Source organism: Clupea harengus, chromosome 19, assembly GCF_900700415.2.
Source record: "Clupea harengus chromosome 19, Ch_v2.0.2, whole genome shotgun sequence".
NCBI lineage: Eukaryota > Metazoa > Chordata > Actinopteri > Clupeiformes > Clupeidae > Clupea > Clupea harengus.
This window is the reverse complement of record NC_045170.1, coordinates 21,554,007-21,570,327: the sequence shown is the minus strand read 5'-3', so window position 1 is coordinate 21,570,327 and position 16,321 is coordinate 21,554,007. Positions and strand designations below refer to the sequence as shown.

The window sequence follows — 16,321 nt, the reverse complement described above, 5'->3', positions numbered from 1 at the left end:
ACAGGAGATTGAAGCCAGAGGGCAAGCTGAATGGCCACCTTGTAGAATTACCGGCAGGATGGTGAGGAAGTGGGAGAGGGCTGGGCTATAGAACAATCTGGTAGAACCCTTGGGCAGTCCTAAATAAACTCAATGTGGGACAAAGGGTGGTGATATTTTGAGGTGGGGGTCACTTTGACCTTAAACTGTAAGGCTTAAAGCTGCCCTGACCAATTTACCTCTAATTCAGTCGTGCCCAACCACATTCTAGTGATCACTATGTACTCAAAATATATTCTGATATAATACGTTTTAGCTTATGGTTGGTCTTATTAGTGTAGTATTACTAGTTACTTGGAGTACCTGAGCACTGACAAGTTATTCTCTTATTAATAATATCTGAGGTAGCCTACTTCACAGTACAGACATTTACCCAAATTCGTAGTGTCGCAAAGATGCCCTTCGAGGATCATGAGTTAAGATAAAACTATAAAAAGTGTGTCAGTGGGTTACATTGACACAAACGCAAGGGTTGCGGAAGGAGGAGCCGATGAAATGGGTCACATGGTAGCAAGCGAGGGATTTACTGTAGTTAGTGTTGTCAGTGCAAGCGAGTCGTGCTCAGTGGAGTTGCTTTGCCATTCTGGGCCATAGAGATTGACAGAGAAAATTATTTTTCTACGGTCTTTTATTGTTCAGCAACCGTTTTTAGGGCAAGCAGCTTTCTATAGAACAGTCTGTCATTTCGTCTGTGGACGGACTGAAGACTTCCTTAGTATTTAATTAACCTGACATCCATTGGATTGCTCAGAAAACTGATACACTGAATTGTTCGCCTTCATAGTCTACATGCAAGGCAAATATATGCTATTCCACGGGTGTTTTTACAGTGGGCTACAATAGACTGTTTGATTTATTTCACAGCGTCTAGCAGCGACTTTTCAGGTTGCTGAGAACTCAAGAAAAACGGCATTTAAATACAGGTGACCAAGAGGGTCTCGGTCGTTGGAGGACATGGATTCCACAAAAGCAGGTAGGTTACGGTTATATTTGAACAGATGCACAGAAGAATGATGAATGAAAGAGACCGAGGCTTCCTTAAACCATATAGGACGATGGCCAGTGTAACGCTAGGTCTAGGACGAATATCATATTCTGCTGGTACAGTTTTGTCACAGAATCGAATGACATTGTTGCTTTAATGATGTATGTTTCCACGTGGAGCAATATCTGTCCGTATTTGATGCATCATAGACCCTTTAAATGTAACTACATTAAGAGTGTATACGACACTGTTGGCATTACGATGGCATAAGGTTCAGGAGTAATTGCAGGTCCCTATCTCACATGGACTGGTCCATCTAGCCATGTGCATCTCTGTTTACGCTTGCCGTGCGTCGGCCCTGATTGGCCGAGAGGTGCCGTGACTCGTAGGTTGCATAATTTTGGAAAAGCTAGCTGGTGTGGCACCGAGGTGCGGATACACGTGAGGTATTCATTGGCTGTGCTGTGGCTGACCTAGTTTTCACTCCGACTGTCAAGAAAACATACCGGGTCCACGTGGGGGCGTGTTCAATAAAGAATGACGATTGATAGGGTAGTACGTCTGCCAACCGCTTTTCAGTGCCTTTGTTATGTATGTATTTATGCACATTACGTGTACCTAGATGCAGTCAGACTTTGGAATGAAAGAAGAAGGATTTTAGTTATTTTAATATAGCAGATGGGTGTTGCTTGCATTTCTATGAAAAGGAAATCGATATCCATGGATTATCACTGTCTTGCCTTAGACTAGATGCTGTTCTGTCCTGTATCATATACATACATCAGCTACACTCATGCCGTATTATTCAACATCACTCAACATCAATCTCATTATACTATGGCATGCCACAGGCTATCCAGGGTATGGGGTGAGAGGGTAACACCATACTGGCACCAGCAATCTCCAATCCACCCATACACAACTTGCTGTTTTCGTCTTCACCCACCCACTGACTGAGGTTTTGTGGAGTTGGGAGGACATCATAAGTGGCTCCAACAATACATTGAATGCCTAGCATCTATAGCCTACTATCCTCTCCAGCTGACCTTCCACTTCTCAACATTATGCTAGTTCATCCATTGCTCTTAGTTTGCCTGACAAGCTGCTGCTGCTCATCTAGTTTCCTCTTATTGTGAACAAGGCTGGTTACCATCTGCCTCATCTTTAGAAATGTAGCCTTGCCCCATGCTTTCCAACTGTCACCTAACCCAAAGAGCACAGGCTCTTCCACTCTCTACCTGCCCAATGATAACCCTATGCTATAATGCACTTTGTGTAATGCACTCCTTCTGGTGGAGCAACAGTTGGAGCAATGTTCTTCACTGCTTGATAAAGTCATCTCCAGGCTGGTATTAGCTTATTGAAACCCAAACTGCAAGCACCACAATTTCAATTTCCCAGACAAGAATGTCTCATCAATGGTATTGATGTTTATCTGGCACCTCGATATTGTAATTTTGGTAGACCTGAATCCCACATTTACATCAGAGAAATGATTTGAAACGATTTCCACAATCCACTGTGTTCACTTTCAATTTTGCGAAGGTATAACTATACAGCAAAGTACACATCAGACTTAACAGACAGTTTCAATATATGATTCATTTTCATTTGAGTTTCATTTCACAAGAGATTCTCAGTCTAATGAGATACCATTACATAACGGACGGTACTCCAACAGATATAGATTCAGTAATTTCTTCTCTTGATCTCTTTTGAGAATTCAGGTACCTTGCAAATATATGTCGACCTTTATTAAAACATATTGATAAGCTTAAGGTTGACTATTACAGTCACCAGCTTTCTGACGTTTGTTTGAGTTGAGTTGCCATTAGCCGAAGCAGTCTCCACCCTTTCTGAGACAGGCATTATGTAACAGCGTTATCTAACCATTGGGAATAAAGTGGATGGAAAATCAGGTCAGGCAGGGCTGAAAACAAGTAGTCTGTCTGGTCAACTTTTTCCTGCTGAGTCCAGCTACCACACTGCATTGTGGGAAATCTCTATTATTTTAGACACCACTTTATGGAAGCCAGTGGTTTTGTGCCATGGCAAAGATTCTGTTAGTGGGTGAATACAGGCTAATTGAGTGGTGTGTGTTTTTTTTGTGTGTCTTTGCATGGCTCAGTGTTTTTGGGCTTTTTATTTACTTCAACATAAATGCATCTGTTTTGAACTCCTGTAACCTATGTATAAGTGTATAATTAACCAACCTAGGTACCTCAAATTCCACAGTCAACTAAACCACAGATATCACCCCACCCCACTTCCGGAATCACTAACCCAGGCAGCGTGCCTCCTGTTGTGTCATGTTTTCTCCAGCAGGGGGTGTCATAGCGTACATCAGCTCCTCAAGCACCGGCCCGGATTCATGTCACAGCGACTGTTCCAATAGCAGCTACCAGTCCTCCTCCTCCTCGCCACGAGCCCCGTCACCAGGCCAACGGCAGGGCCAGCAGAGGGACTCTGCCCCGGCCACATCACGGTCGGCCAATCACAGCACCGGGAAGACGCGCTCCACTTCCACCGCAAAATGCGGCATCACAAGTGAGTGACAGAAAATGCATTTGGTGGATGCCGGCTTTCACATTTATTCATTTAACAGATGCTTTTGTCCAGTGCCACGTACAGTACAGGGTTATAGTGCCCATGGTATTTGTGTCGTTGGCACCCTGCTTTATCAGTTGAGCTACAGGAACACTAGGAGTTTTTTCTGTGGACATCTTCTATATTCATATTTAATGCATTCATATATAAATCCTGTATCTCTGGTCTGACAGTAACATAGCATCATGAAACATCAGTTTTCGGAAATTTCTGATATGCATTAACTTTTATTGTTATAAAATTGTTTTCTGTTCCGTTTTGTCTTTGTACCACTCCAGAAATCAATGGCCTGGTGCTTTTGTGTAAAGTCTGCGGTGACGTAGCCTCAGGGTTCCATTATGGCGTTCACGCCTGCGAGGGCTGCAAGGTGAGAAACGGGTTCATATTGCATTCATGCAATAATCCTTATCCATGTGATGTGTTCTACTATATGACAGGCCTCTTTGTCATGTGCAGTATGAAGTGGACATATGGTCGTTATAAGCCAAATGTACAGAGCTTCACTGCACCAGCACTAACATCGCTGGAGCTTCAGCTAGAGCTTATGTAGTAATTTTAATCCAGCATTTCCGATGGTCTATGAAGGACAGGGTTCACTGTATCAGAAGCAAAACCCTAACTTCAAATTGCCAAGTCTATTATGAAACGCCTTGAGAAAATTGTATTGATTTGGCACTATATAAATACAATTGAATTGAATTGTTCCATTCTAAGCAAAAAAATCAGCCGCAGTTCATCAGCAGCGGGAGGATCTTGTAAGTGGGCCATTTCCACCTGCATCATGTTGCGTGCTCCGGGCCGGGCCGGGCCCCTCGGGAGCTGATAGCTTGTTTCTAAGTAGTTCAGTTTTATTTATATGGGCCAACCCCACCGCTCGCTGGCCTAGTTGGTTACTGGAACATAGCCCCCAATAAAACAGACTCTGTGGGTGAGCATCAGAGAGCTCTCACACCTGTTCTCTGAAGTTACCCTAAGGCTCATGCCAAGGCCTGTTGCTTTTTGGGTGACCATCTGCACAACCTCACTACAGCCTACTACTAGCAGCCTTCTCCCTTGTCTCACACACACACACACACACACACACACGCACACACACACACACACACACACACACACACACGCACACACACACACACACACACACACACACACACACACACACACACACACACACACACACACACTCTCGCTCTCTCTCCTCCTTGGTCCATTCTTATGTTCTTCTTTTATGTTCTCTAGGGCTTCTTCCGGAGGAGCATCCAACAGAACATCCAGTACAAGAAGTGCCTTAAAAACGAGACCTGCTCCATCATGCGGATCAACAGGAACCGCTGTCAGCAGTGCCGCTTTAAGAAGTGCCTGCTGGTAGGCATGTCCAGAGATTGTGAGTCCTCATTCGCAACGTCTCTCTCCCTCTCTCTCCCCCTCTCTCTCTCTCTCTCCCCCCCCTCTCTCTCTCCCTCTCTCTCTCTCTCTCTCTCTCTCTCCCTCTCTCTCTCCCTCTCTTCCCCTCTCTCTGACCCTCATTTTTCACCAGCAGGAAGTTGAACTTTCCCGCGGTACCAGGGCCGTCACTACACACAGGCAGGGCACATACTGTGCACCAAAAAATAAATACATTAAAATAGATTTAAATGCATAATAAGGATTCACAATCTATTTTGCAGACTACTACACCATTAAACGAATATAAGCTATACACTATATATTTCACAGGAATAAGAACATGAAGGATTGTGGTGCCCTCTCCTCTCTATAGGCTATAGGCTACAATTTATGAAAGACATGGTGGAAAGACAACCAGAGTAAGGAGAAGAAAAGAGAAAAAAGTTGTTAACTGAAAAAAATATGTTTATCAACTGAATAAAGAATATCTATATTCCCTGTAAGATATAAGTCTCATAAATGTATTTGCTTTCACATTTGCGTGACTTTGTGTTATTGGTTTATATTAATTTAGTGAAAAGCTTTACATTATTATTAATTCATTAATAATATAAATAGTAAAACAATTCTGGAGAGGGGGGTACCACAAATCAATTCTGCTTAGGGCACCCAAATGACTAGCAGCGGCCCTGTGCGGTAGGTTGCCAAAATGGAAGCACTTGTGGTAGTTCAGCAAAATGGCTGCCCTTTCTCTGAATGTGGAACTAGTTTTAATGTAATAAACTGTCTGTGATAATCATACTATGGCACTCTTCTCTTTTTCTCTAACCCTCATGTTCAAAGAAGTGAGTAGTGGTTAACAGTTGTTGGTATGTTGGCGAGTTTTATGGCTTAAGTGAATATGTATTTGTAGTTGTTTCACATTGAGGATTGTAATGCTTAAATAATTAAATGGTGACTTTTCTGCCCCCTAGCTGTGCGGTTTGGCCGTATCCCCAAGCGGGAGAAGCAGAGGATGCTTCTGGAAATGCAGAGTGCCATGAACAACATGATGAACAACAGCCAGCTACACAACCAGCTCCACGGCAACCAGACGCCGTCGGCGCCTCTCATCAACGCGTCGCCCCCCTGTCCCATGGAGGTCCCAGCGGAAGACCCTTTGCCTGCTCCCACTTCCTCCTCCTTGCCAGGCTCGTCCCCATGCAGCAGCCAATCCGAATCCAGCGCTGACCCAAAGCCCGAGCCTTCCATCTCCATGGACACCAGCTCAAACTCCTCCTCTTCGTCCAGCGGGGCTGATAGCGGGGAGGAGGAGGTGATTGGCACGTTGACGCGGGCCCACCAGGAGACCTTTATGTACAACCAGGAGCAGGGCAGCCCGTCGGCTGAGCCGCGGCGGTCGCCAAGCGCCACCGAGCGCATCCACGACGACAGCAAGACCATGGAGGAGAGGCAGGATGCCTGGAACTTCAGGAACAACGTTGCCACGGTAACAGGCCACAACAACAAACTCACCTCCAGCTCTCAGCCTGAGATCTCCGAAGGGCCCCATGTGATGGACAACACTCCCAGTCACTGCCCGGTGCAGATGACCAACGCTGCCCCTGGTGGCCATTGTCCTGTCACAGGACATGGCATGTCCCATAGAGCTACACACAACAGAGCGATGACCAGCAGCAATGGCTTCACAGGACCAGCATGGAGAGGGGGCAACAGAATGTATCTAGTAAGTACAGTAATACCAGATATCTGTGTATGTGTATGTGTGTGTGTGTGTGTATGTGTGTGTGTGTGTGTGTGTGTGTGTGTGTGTGTGTGTGTGTGTGTGTCAAGGAGACAATACATGTGTATATGCCTGCCTAATCTCATCCCTGTATTTGCTTTTTTCTCCATCTCCACCTCATTCCTTTCACCTCCCTCCCAGGTGTGTCCCATGAACACCTCCCCCTACGTGGACCCGCAGAAGTCAGGCCACAGCATCTGGGAGGATTTCTCCATGAGCTTCACCCCAGCTGTGCGAGAGGTGGTGGAGTTTGCCAAGCGCATCCCGGGCTTCCAAGACCTCTCCCAGCACGACCAAGTCAGCCTGCTGAAAGCTGGCACTTTCGAGGTAACGATCACCATTATTAATAGATGTTTGTACTGAAAGACATTTAAATTGGATTTAATTTAACACTTAAGTAAACACTTCCTGGAATTTTGATATGATGGAGTATTATGTATGACAAATGACATGGTTTTATTATTTGACGTTGAACTTGAGACTGTTCAGGTTTTAGAAGAAAGAAAGAAATCACAGGATCCTGCAAACCAATAAAACTCTATAATTACTTATTAAGAGTTTCTTCCTTTATTATGATAGCGTTTCGGAACATGCGATTCCTCTGAAATACACAGAACCATCATAATTGCCATGGTGACCTTGTTTTTTTTATTTCGGTTGTGTCCAGGTCCTGGTAGTCCGCTTTGTGTCACTGTTCGACGTGAAGGAGCGCACGGTGACGTTCCTGAGCGGTAAGAAGTATAGCGTGGAGGCCCTGCGCTCCATGGGGGCTGGAGACCTGCTCAACTCCATGTTTGACTTCAGCGAGAAGCTGCTGGCACTCAACCTGAGCGAGGAGGAGATGAGTCTTTTCACCGCAGTGGTGCTTGTTTCTGCAGGTACACACACACACACACACACACACACCACACACACACACCCACACACACACACACATACATGCACCCACAAAGGTATGAGATTGGCATGAGATTGATCGCTAAATAATAAATTTCAGTTTTACTAATCTTAGTTATCTTTATTTATCTTATATACTTGTCAAGATGCTTTACAAAGAGCAAGAGTTTTTTAAAACCTTTTTAGAGTTTAGACCATATTTTGAGGGGTGAAGGGTAGAAAATATTCCTGCAAATACTTTTCTTTAAGATGCTGAAAAAAACTGGCTTTTGTGTTTTGTGTTTTTTCTCTTTTCTTTGTGCTCACCGTCAGATCGATCTGGCATCGAGAATGTAAACTCAGTGGAGGCGCTTCAGGAGACCCTGATCCGCGCGCTGCGCAGTCTCGTCACCAAGAACCACCCCAACGAGGCCACCATCTTCACCAAGCTGCTGCTCAAGCTGCCCGACCTGCGCTCCCTCAACAACATGCACTCGGAGCAGCTCCTCGCCTTCAAGGTCCACCCATGAGGCCTGGGGAGAGGACGCTTGCTCCTGGCGGTGAGGAGTCCTGGACCACGCCACTTTCTCTTCCTTTAAAGACAAATCCCCCCCGGCCGCCCCCCTCTCGTGTCCCCTGAGACGATTGGGGACCCGGGGGTACTCTGTTGTTATTTAAGAGGAAAGTGGTTTTGTTTCCTCCTTGATTAAAGACATGGGCTTGTTAGGGCAAATATGAGGGTGGGGTTGGGGTTGGGGCGGACAGTTAAATGAAATCTATTGTACTGTAAGGCACTGATGCCTCTTGTCGTAGTTGTGTACACATAAGCTTGAACGTTAATGATGTATATATTTGTAAACATTTTGTGTAAGTGTGGGAGGGTGGGATGCAGGTTTGAACCTGCCCTCTTTAGAGACACCTTTTTAAATCGTTATGAATTTATATTTCTTCAGGAATAACTGCAGACACAAAGCGAGTGTCTCCCCTCGAGAAGGAGAATACTTCTGTAGTGCATTTCACAGATACAGGCTGCCTTGGCAGCAAGCCTGAATGGAAACATGATGGATAGACGGAAAACACTAAACCTCTTACCTTCGACTAAATGAGCAACTTGTCCATCAGGCCCTATCGAGCAGCACAGTTACAGCTCCGCTCGAATAGAAAATCAACTGAACAGTGAAGACTGTGGTTGAGAGCTGCTACATCACAGCATGACTTGGGGTGTGTTGGGGTCTCATGAACGCCATCTCCTTACCTGCCTTAGAAAGAGCAGAGAATGTTTATTGGATGTATTTTTCTGCTGTCCTCTGACAACAGCCAGATAAATAAGCCGACAACAAAAGCGCCTAGATTTCCAGCTAGACTTCACGTGCAACTTTGCGTGTGTGCTATGGCATTGTTTGGTTATTTTGCTACTTATTACTCCTTCTGAACTTTTGTTTAGCATTTACAAAAAAAAGCACTCGGCCAATATGTGCACTGCCCAGGTGGGACCTGATCCAAATCATCTTGTAATGAACGCAAAATTGCTGTCGAGCAAAACATACAGGATACATTTCATCATTCACACATAATTCTCTGTTATTATTTAAGAGGAAAGTGGTTTTGTTTCCTTCTTGATAAAAGACATGGACTTGTCAGGGCAAACATGAGGGTGGGGCAGGGACAGTAAAATGAAATATGTTGTAAGGTAAGGCACTGATGCCTCTTGTCGTAGTAGTGTACACATCCTTAGACATAAGCTTGAAGGTTAATGACATATATGTTTGTAAACATTTTGTGTAAGTGTGGGAGGGTGTGGAGGGGGAGTTGCAGGTTTGCACTTGCCCTCTTTAGAGATACCTTTTTGAATCGTTATGAATTTATATTGCTGCATTGTTTGTGCAATATGTGAAGAATAACTTAAAAAAAGAGTCATTTTGAGAAGGAGAATACTTATTTAGCCTTTAGCCTGATTGAAAACATGAGAATACTTAATGTGTAAAATGAAAGAATTAATAATTATATGATAGATTGATCTAACGGAGGTTTTGATGAAAAACACTGTACCTCTTACCTGCAACTAAAGTAGCAATTTGTCAATCAGGCTCTGTAAAGGGAGCATGATTACAGCTCTGCTGTTTAAAATTTTAAATCAACTGAACAGTGAAGACTGTGGTTGAAAGCTGCTAAATCAGGGCGGCTAAAATTTCAGGTGTGTTGAGATCTTAGGAACGCCATCTCCTTACCTGCCTGAGAAAGAACTGAGAATGTTTATAAAATGTATTTTTCTGTTGTCTCCTGACAACAGCCAGATTAATAAATCAACAACAAAAGCTCTCCCATTTCAAGTTCGAGCCCACAAAGCTCCTGTGTGTCTGAGCTATGGCATTGATAGATTATGTTGCTACTTATAAATCATTCTGAACTTCTGTTTAGCATCGACAAATGTACTGGCAACGACTCAAAAGGTTCTGTGAACAAACAAACTAGAGCCAGGAGAAACCGAAGTGCGTGCTGCTGTAGGACTCAAAGCGCTCGGCCAGTTTGTGCACTGCTCAGGCAGGACCTAATCCAAATGATTGACCACATTCGTCTTGTATTGAAAACAACATTGCTGTCCAGTAAAACACATAGCAATGAATATGGTCATTCACACATCATTTCTATACTTTTTCACGGAGAACCAGAGAGGATGTTTGATCTCCTGTATGCTGGTGGGAGATATGATATGATTTGGATATTTGAAGCTCAAAATGCGCTGAGAGAGGCTGATATTGATGACATCATTTTTTTCTGTTTTGTTTCAGTCTGTTCAGTCTTTTGTTTTTGCTTTCTTTTTTGAATGTATGCTTTTCTCTCTTTCTTTATTAAGTCAAGAGGTTTGTCAAGTGACAGTCGATGCAGGTTTTTTCCTATTCCTTTATTACTATTATTATTCAGATTTTTCTTCAAAAAGTCAGACAAAGGTTTTGAATGTGGGACTTAAACACCAATGTGCCACAGGAAAGGTGTGTGGGGGGGAGCTAGGAGGAAGTCCAAGTAAAACCACATTGAGGAATGAGCTTGCTCCAAACCCAGATGGTATCAGACCCTGGGTCAGATCAGAACCAAGTCTGTTCCACTGTTAGCTCCCGTCTCAACCTGAAGAATGACCGAATGAGTTTGACTTTACTATGAAGAACAGCATGATTGTAATGTTGACAAAGATGTGATATACAGAGGAGGTATGAAGAGCTGAACTGTGGATACAGATTTAGGATGAAAACTTTTCCTTTGAATTTGCTCCCTCTCCTTTTAGTAGTCTCTCTCAAAGCTTCTGTCCATGTGAGCATTGTGTTGATATGCTGTGATCTATCTCTGTTTTCTTCTGTGAAACAAATGCAAAATACATAGATTTTCTATATGTATAAATATATAAATAATATAAATATATCCATATAAATAAACATATAAATGTGGGACCTTGTTATGAGGTGGTCACTTTTTTTTTGAGTATTTGCACTTCACCTGAAATAAAAACACAAAACACAAAAAAAACACAAAAACAAACACAAACAACGATGCGCTTCCTTGCTCAAATAACGCATGCTAACATAAGTTATTAAAATATGGCAGCTTCCTTGTCCTATTCTTCCTGACCTCAAGTAATACCTGTGTCTTTGACACATAAGTGGCTTGACTAGGACCTCTCATTCTTACAATTTAGAGAGTTTAGTGCTGAGTATGCATCAAAGGACTAATGCAGTATAGGACTACAATTATTATTGGTACATTAAATGTACGTATGTATTGAATTTTTTTTTTACCATGCACTTGAATATCTATTCACTGGCAAGTGAGTAGTGCTGATAATAAACTTGATGGTTCTGTGGTTTTGTACAACAAAATAAACCCCATAACTCAACATGTATCCAAACATTTTTAACAAGATCACCCATGCAAATTCTTCCTGCAATTCAATCGAATACAAACCACTCCATCCCTCAATCCACTGAAATGAAAAATCAATTAATTTTAATTTAGATAATCAAATACTAATCACTTCATTGAAATATAATTAAATTCATATAAGTAGACAGATCATTACCACTGGAGTTTTGGAGAGGCATTTTCTACACAGGAAGCTCCTCTTTTGCTTCCCAAACCCCTCATACATATTTCTCTCCCATTTTTGCATTGACACAGGAGCCCAGAATTTAAATTAACTGGCTTTCTGTCCCACGGTACATTTCCATATGGATCGCTTTATTCCTGTAAAACACCTTGGGACCCATAGAAGCCCTCTCAAACACACTTCTACCCCTTATTCACACATTCAAATTGAAATGTATACCTGTTCAATAGATATTGTGCTCTACACAATAAACAGTATAAGAGAAAATAACTGTAACTGTATAAGAGAATGACAAATGAGGTTTATTAAAAAAAAAGACAGATAAAGCCCCAAATCTGCAGTGCAAAAACAACATCCTGTACAAACAGAATATCATAGTTATCATTAATACATGTATATAAAACTAATTTAATTAAGGCTCCGTGATTCATAGTGGGCGGATCATAATCAGTCATTAGCAATGGCCTGTCGTTCTCAATCATTCAGATCAGACCATTTTAGAGACAGAAAATTCCCTTAGATTGCATCTTCCCAACAGCTTTACAGGTCGTGTAGCTCATAAAGCTCCCTCCAGCTTCAGGGTCCAGCCTTTGCCAGGGGAGTCCGGGATTTCAGGCAGGTCTACGATCACTCCAGTAGGGTCCAAAGCTACCCATTGAAGCTTGGCAGAGACACCCAACATAGTCACCTGAACATCGACAGAGGACAATTTAGATCATGGCAGACAGCACAGGTATAATAAATAAGGCAATGATGTAGATTTAACCTAGCCTGTCTCCGCCTGCCGATTGCTCTCTGCTCAGTTTTCGCTGAGATTATAGTGTGGAATCCCTTTTCGCAAAATGAATTGCTCAGCCACTCTGAAAAGCGGACCTATCAGCGACCAGTGTTGGTGGCTAAGTGCGATACTGTTGAAGTGAAGCATTTGTTTGCAATGTACATTGCAAACAATGGCAGCAGTGTTAGAGCTAGACGAAGCATACAAACAGGAATAGGTATAGCAACGCTAGCAAACGTTAAAGATTGGAAACCAGAGCAAGAAGAATGTGTACATTTGTTCATCAAGGCCAAAGACATTGTTTCCTTACTGCCAACAGGGTTTGTTAAAAGGCTAATACATTAGCTTGCACCGTTAGTGGAGAAGTAGGAAGTAAAGCAATCCCATAGAAGTCAATACCGATTGGTTAAAGGCTGGTCCAGTCCAGTGGTTTCAAAATGAACCCAAAGTCTACTCCTATTAGAATGCAACAACAGGAAACAATTCCCCATAAAGCATGGCCAGAACCCATATATTCACAGAATTAATTTGGGTTTGGCTGGGCCAGGCTAGATTTAACCCTCGATTTTACTGAAAGGTAAAGTCTGGAGATGTCAGTCTGGACTTACCACCGTCTTTTCTGTAATCTTTGGTACAGAGAGTTTCAACTTTAATTCAGGTTTCGTGAGGATAATGGCGTACACACTCGAGTCTGTAGAAGTGTACCTAAAAACACAGAAATAATGGATAAGGGCTGCTGGACATTATCCCAATTTGTACTGCAGAGGTCAGACTTTGGTAGAAAAATTACTGCAAAGAAAGAACAAACATGTAAAACAAGTAGCAATTTGTCAAAGCATCCAAAAGCATCCAAAGCGTACATTTTTTCAGGATGTGGGCTCCGTGGGAATTTAACGCATGATAAAAGGCATATAATCCACTCCTTAATGTTATTATTGATGTTGTTATCGTCACGTTATTATAGTGCCATGAACCTAGAAATGGAAGATCCTCACCGCACGGGTAAAGTGTCGTTTTCGCTCTGCACCCGCCAGGGTTTGGTGGCGTAGATGGCCTCCCCGTTGACCTTCAGCCAGCCCCCTAGGCCCAACAACCGCTCCTGGAACACTGCAGGGATCGTGCCGTCAGGAGTGGGCCCCACGTTCAGCAGGTAGTTCCCTCCTAAGGCCACTGTGTACACCAGGTCCTTTATCATCAACACAAACAAGAGTGGGAAGTGGGGAATACTGGTTAATGGAATTGTATTGGATTGTTTTTTTTTTGGTTTGAACTTTCAGCATCTGTTTTTGTGATGGTAATTACAATGCATGGTATGGCAGTCAGAGCACATATGGTATGGCAGTCAGAGCACATACTCATGACGGCACTCCATCACAATTCCAAAAAGCATCTTTCTGTTACAGCAGCTTCAAAGTATTATTTTAAGACACTCTGCATTCGGCCAAAATCACCTTTATGATATCTGGCAGCGACATCAGCTCATCAATCCGCATGTTCCTTCTGTAACCCCAAGAGTGCGTGTCCACCGACGTGCATTTTTCCCATTTGTGATTGGGTACCGATCCAGGAGTAAACTTGTCAGCGCAGTTGAAGTAACCTCCATGTTTGCATGCACATCCTGCCCCCCATCTGTCATTGGTCACGACAACGTCCTGGAACGGAACAAGAAACAACAAACCACTGTGAAGGGATAAGTGACGTATACAGTACACAAGCACATTATACTCACACTTCCCCTAGTTCTTTATTATGCTGTTATCAAAGCTACACATAAATTAGAGAGGAGATGTCCTGTGCCAAGACAGTGTGCCTCATGAAGCATACTAACTGTAGATTGTAGGTTCTCTTCTCTGGCACTTAATTCCTAACAAACTGACATATATTTCTAAACACTTTGCTTTTAATGTTGTTTTTTTTTCCATTATCAACCATTTGCTTGCATTGTCCCTTACTTGTAGGTCACTATGAAATCCATCAAATGACCGTATGTAGCCTAAATGTACTGAAAATCTGCTGCCACTGCCCACACTGTATCTAATACCAATTGTAAATGCTTTGAATGAAGGTTTGCAGTGCCTGGCCCCAATACTTGTGTCCTGAATGTCTAAATGACAATACTGGATTCACCTTGACTGGGCTTTCGTTGTAGAGCCAGGCCAAGAATTCTGTAGAGTTCCAGTAAGTGTCTGGGGCCTCCCAATCTCCATCTGACCAGATCAGGTCGGGTTTATACCTGATTTAAACATATAGGCATGACATGAACTACAAGCAGTGCCAGACAACGACTCAAGCTTTACTTTATAAAGAAGTTGAGTGTCAGTACAAAGCACAATTGTATGAGTATTTATCATTGATCTTTCACACTGCACTTTGCACTTTATTTTAATATTCAACCTTGGGTGAACGGCCTTACCTTACAACCAGGTTATAGAGCTCTGGCAAAAGTTTGTTTTGCGGAAACTCCTGAGTTTTAAAGCCATTCTTCTTATCACTTAGGTACATGGGATTGAACCACTCATACAAGGAGTTGTACACACCATAGTGAAGAGATCTATGAGGAAGCAATCACATGATAAACTACCATTCACCAAATAGGACAACAGCAATAACAGAAGGTATAGAAAAGTTCAACTTAGACCAACTTCTTCCGTATTGCATCCGCCAATTCCCCAGTAATGTCTCTGTGCGGCCCTGTGTCCACAGAATTCCAGTTCCAGGAGAACGGTGATCCCCAGTTTGTAAAGCCCTCGTGATGTTTCGTCGTCAGCACCACATACCTGGGAAGGGAGAAGATGGTGGAACAAAAGGGAAGTGACACAAAATAATGAAAACACAGCTCAGAAATGCAACCTAAACCGGGATATGGAAGAACATAAGGCATCACTTACTTGGCACCTGAGGCCTCGAAAAGGTCAGCCCATTCATTTGGGTCGAAAAATATTGCGCGAAGCTCAGGTGCAAAATCCGCGTATGTAAATCCAGGAGGATAGTTCTTCAACATGTAAGACACGTAATTTGGATTTTTATCACCTTGCCAGTACCACCAAAACCACTCGCTACCGAACCCTGGAACTGAAAATACACCCCAGTGCACGAAAATCCCGATTTTCGCCTCATCGTACCACTTAGGAAGTGGTCTTGAGTCGATACTATCCCAGTCTGGAGTGTATGGAGCTGTAGTCTCTGACATGCATAGCCACAAACTCAAAACACTTAGTATCCAAATGCAGCGACCCATCTTGTCCAACGCTCAGTTCTAAGAAGCTGCAAAGGTGAACGACCGAATAGAAGACTTGGAAGGTGTGAAAGCAGTTTGCAGTATTTCCTTAAGATGACATGACTCAATCATGTGATTGTGCTCATCAAAACAGGTTATCTTTTCTTCGCTGGTAAGACAGGTCTGCATGTAGATGTGTGGAAAAGATGTATACCGCCATCTCCTGGACATTATGGAATAGAACCGCACCTTTGGCACGTATACCGTTTTTACAGGCTTGCAAAAGTATTCAGCACCCCTAAAAGTCATCACCATTTCCCCAATTACCGAAGATACTTATTTACTTACTTACGTATTTTCCCAATTAGTATTTTGTATGACGAAAATTAAAGCTCTAATTAAATAATGTGTTATTTGTCTGCTAACATTTAAAATAAATACCCATGCATAACCATGCAACCCATTGTGCTTTTGAGATCCAGATTAAGGCAGATGACAAATTAACCATAAATCACACAGTGGTGTATCCTATTTCACCCCACTTGATCATAATT

General features: G+C 42.9%; 2 protein-coding genes across 3 annotated transcripts; one reads left to right on the top strand and one right to left on the bottom strand.

Moving 5' to 3' along the window:
* The first annotated feature begins 461 nt into the window (after positions 1-461).
* nr1d2b (nuclear receptor subfamily 1, group D, member 2b) lies at positions 462-11,562 on the top strand. 2 transcript variants are annotated; one of them, XM_031586365.2, is made up of 8 exons: positions 462-1,012; positions 3,350-3,571; positions 3,910-3,998; positions 4,871-5,015; positions 5,992-6,743; positions 6,942-7,127; positions 7,468-7,678; positions 8,010-11,562. In XM_031586365.2, the coding sequence occupies exons 1-8, from the start codon at positions 994-996 to the stop codon at positions 8,204-8,206; spliced, it is 1,821 nt and encodes a 606-aa protein (XP_031442225.1). In that variant the 5' UTR covers positions 462-993; the 3' UTR covers positions 8,207-11,562. The 2 variants fall into 2 exon arrangements, with proteins under 2 accessions (XP_031442225.1, XP_012686964.1); XM_012831510.3 differs by having other exon boundaries at positions 463-1,012; positions 3,347-3,571.
* A 491-nt stretch (positions 11,563-12,053) lies between these two features.
* On the bottom strand, positions 12,054-15,951 carry LOC105903690 (alpha-L-fucosidase 1). The gene is made up of 8 exons (XM_012831470.3): positions 15,439-15,951; positions 15,193-15,327; positions 14,964-15,101; positions 14,678-14,783; positions 14,002-14,202; positions 13,546-13,736; positions 13,159-13,255; positions 12,054-12,460 (listed from the first exon to the last, which is right to left on the bottom strand). Exons 1-8 carry the CDS (start codon positions 15,786-15,788, stop codon positions 12,329-12,331), a joined length of 1,350 nt encoding a protein of 449 aa, XP_012686924.1. The 5' UTR covers positions 15,789-15,951; the 3' UTR covers positions 12,054-12,328.
* Positions 15,952-16,321: the final 370 nt, after the last annotated feature.